Source organism: Rhagoletis zephyria, unplaced genomic scaffold (genome assembly GCF_001687245.7).
Source record: "Rhagoletis zephyria isolate East Lansing unplaced genomic scaffold, Rhagoletis_zephyria_1.1 Rzeph_scaffold_14329, whole genome shotgun sequence".
Lineage (NCBI taxonomy): Eukaryota > Metazoa > Arthropoda > Insecta > Diptera > Tephritidae > Rhagoletis > Rhagoletis zephyria.
Window position 1 is genome coordinate 1 of NW_016171398.1, and position 2,124 is coordinate 2,124.

At 36.9% G+C, this 2,124-nt stretch overlaps 1 protein-coding gene across 1 annotated transcript in view; it reads right to left on the reverse strand.

Moving 5' to 3' along the window:
* Positions 1 to 761: 761 nt before the first annotated feature.
* Positions 762 to 2,124, reverse strand: part of LOC108378533 (WW domain-binding protein 4) — a 4,747-nt gene continuing 3,384 nt past the window's right edge. The window contains exon 4 of the mRNA XM_017634824.1: positions 762 to 1,528. Coding sequence (XP_017490313.1) covers positions 1,309 to 1,528 — 220 coding nt within the window. The 3' untranslated portion in view covers positions 762 to 1,308. The remainder of the gene's footprint in view (positions 1,529 to 2,124) is intronic.

Below are 2,124 nucleotides of genomic sequence, written 5' to 3' on the forward strand. Positions count from 1 at the left end.
TTCCATAAAAATATTTTCAGCTGTAAGCCTTTGTAAATTTCTTTCTTTTGACAGCCATATTGCAGTATTCACTTTACCGTATCAATTGACCTAAACTGAAATTTTAAACACAGGTGGCAACTCTCTAATTTTTTTTCTATATTGGAAGCTAGATCTCTAGCGATACATCGGTGAAAACTGCAATCAATTCCATGTTTTCGACTGATGCGCGTACAAATACACAGACATACAGAGATTCAAAAATTCTAAAAATTGTTTATTTGGCTTCTGTAGCTTTAATAAAAACCCACCATATTAATTTTTCTTTAATATGTATAAGGTACAGACATCGACCTGTTACAATTTTATAATATGTATAGATGTAGATATAGATTTCATTTATTTCATCAATTTAATACAATAACAGTTTTCAAACAGGTGGCAGCCCTCCCTAAAAATATTTTCGGCAATAAAATTTCCTAAACCTCTTCAGTTTGATACCCATATTGCAATATTCAATTTATCTTATAAATTAAATTAAATGTAAATTTTCAAACAGGTGGCAACTCTAAAAAAATATTTTTGGCTGTAAGCCTTCTTCAGCCTCTTTCCTTTGCCGCCCATATTGCAAATTTAATTTTTCTTATCAATTTACTTAAACTCCAATTTTCAAACAGGTGGCAACTTTCTAATTTTTTTCTTCCTATATTTTAAGTTAGACCTCTATCAATAAATCGGTGAAAACTGCATTCAAATCCATGCATTCGTTTNATCGCAAAAAATTTTATATTTTTGTAATTATTTTATTATGCGTTGCTTCCATCCTCAGTTGAAAAAAAATGGCTCGTTTCTTTTGGTTTCACTTCCTCTTTTCTTAAATCATTGCCAATATTTTCAGCTTCATAAATATTTACATGATCTGCGACAAAGGCAACATTTCCCTTAAAGATAGATGTGCACATAAATTAGCTGGGAAAATATTTAATTATGTTTATATTCACATCCATGCAAGTATATATATTTATTTATATGTGTCCATATGCACAACAGCCATGCCGAACGCTTACGTCGGCGACAATGAATCGCCCCATCTAGGATTCACTATGCGCCCACGTTACATCCATTAATTGCACATAGACAAATGCGAATCGGCATACCGCACATCTGCCTTTAATTATTTGTACACAATAATGTCTTAATTTTTCCACGATTTACGGTCTAAATGCAAACGCGGGGTATAGTGAGACCGTATGCAATGTTAGTATTTTCATAGTCAATTTACACTAAACTTAATTAACTTAATCAATAAAGAAAATGCTTTCGCGCTGGTTAATCAACATCGAGACGTTGGCGCTGGTTAGCTTTTGCGGCGAATTTTCGTTTATTGAATGAGGTAGGCACATCAATTGCTATTGTTGGATCTAATGAAACAATAGTTTTCTCTTTAAATCGCTTTACAGGAGGCTCAGCTGGAATTTCAGACACTACGGGTGGCACATAGTGGCTCTCAACCTTGGGCAGTTCCAAGTCTACTGGTTTCGGAGGTGGTCTGAAAAATGCAAATACTTTACATTTTAATCTAAATAATTAATTAAAAAACATATTCTTAGTAAACGCATAGCCACACACATTTCGCGCAACTTTCGAGTTATGTTCTTTCAACCTTTTTAATTCATTTATGGCGTTATACAAATAAAAATTAGCATCTAAAAACTTATTAAACAAAATATAGACTGCTGAGTGGAAGATCGACCTATCTCGGCAGCCAGTTCGGTTCTACGTACCGGAATGACTCGGGTTTCACCCGACCAAGGGCTGTTGTTTCGGCGATCTAACCCCGTCTAGATCGGCGATACCCATTAATCATTATCCGTCTATGGAGCAATACCTTGCAGCCGGATTGCTCCGCATCCTTCTACTCCGGGCGGGCGTAGAGCCTAACCCCGGACCTGAAATTTACTTCTGCTGTGTTTGCCAGAATCGACTTCACCCGAACTCCACTTCGGTTAGGTGCAACTCCTGCAACGGGTGGAGTCACCTAAGAACCTGCTCTGGCCTTAGGTCTCACCGGGAGTGGACCACAAACTTTGTGGCAACCTGTTGCTCAAGCCAAATGGCACAATCAGCCTCCACGGCTACCCACTC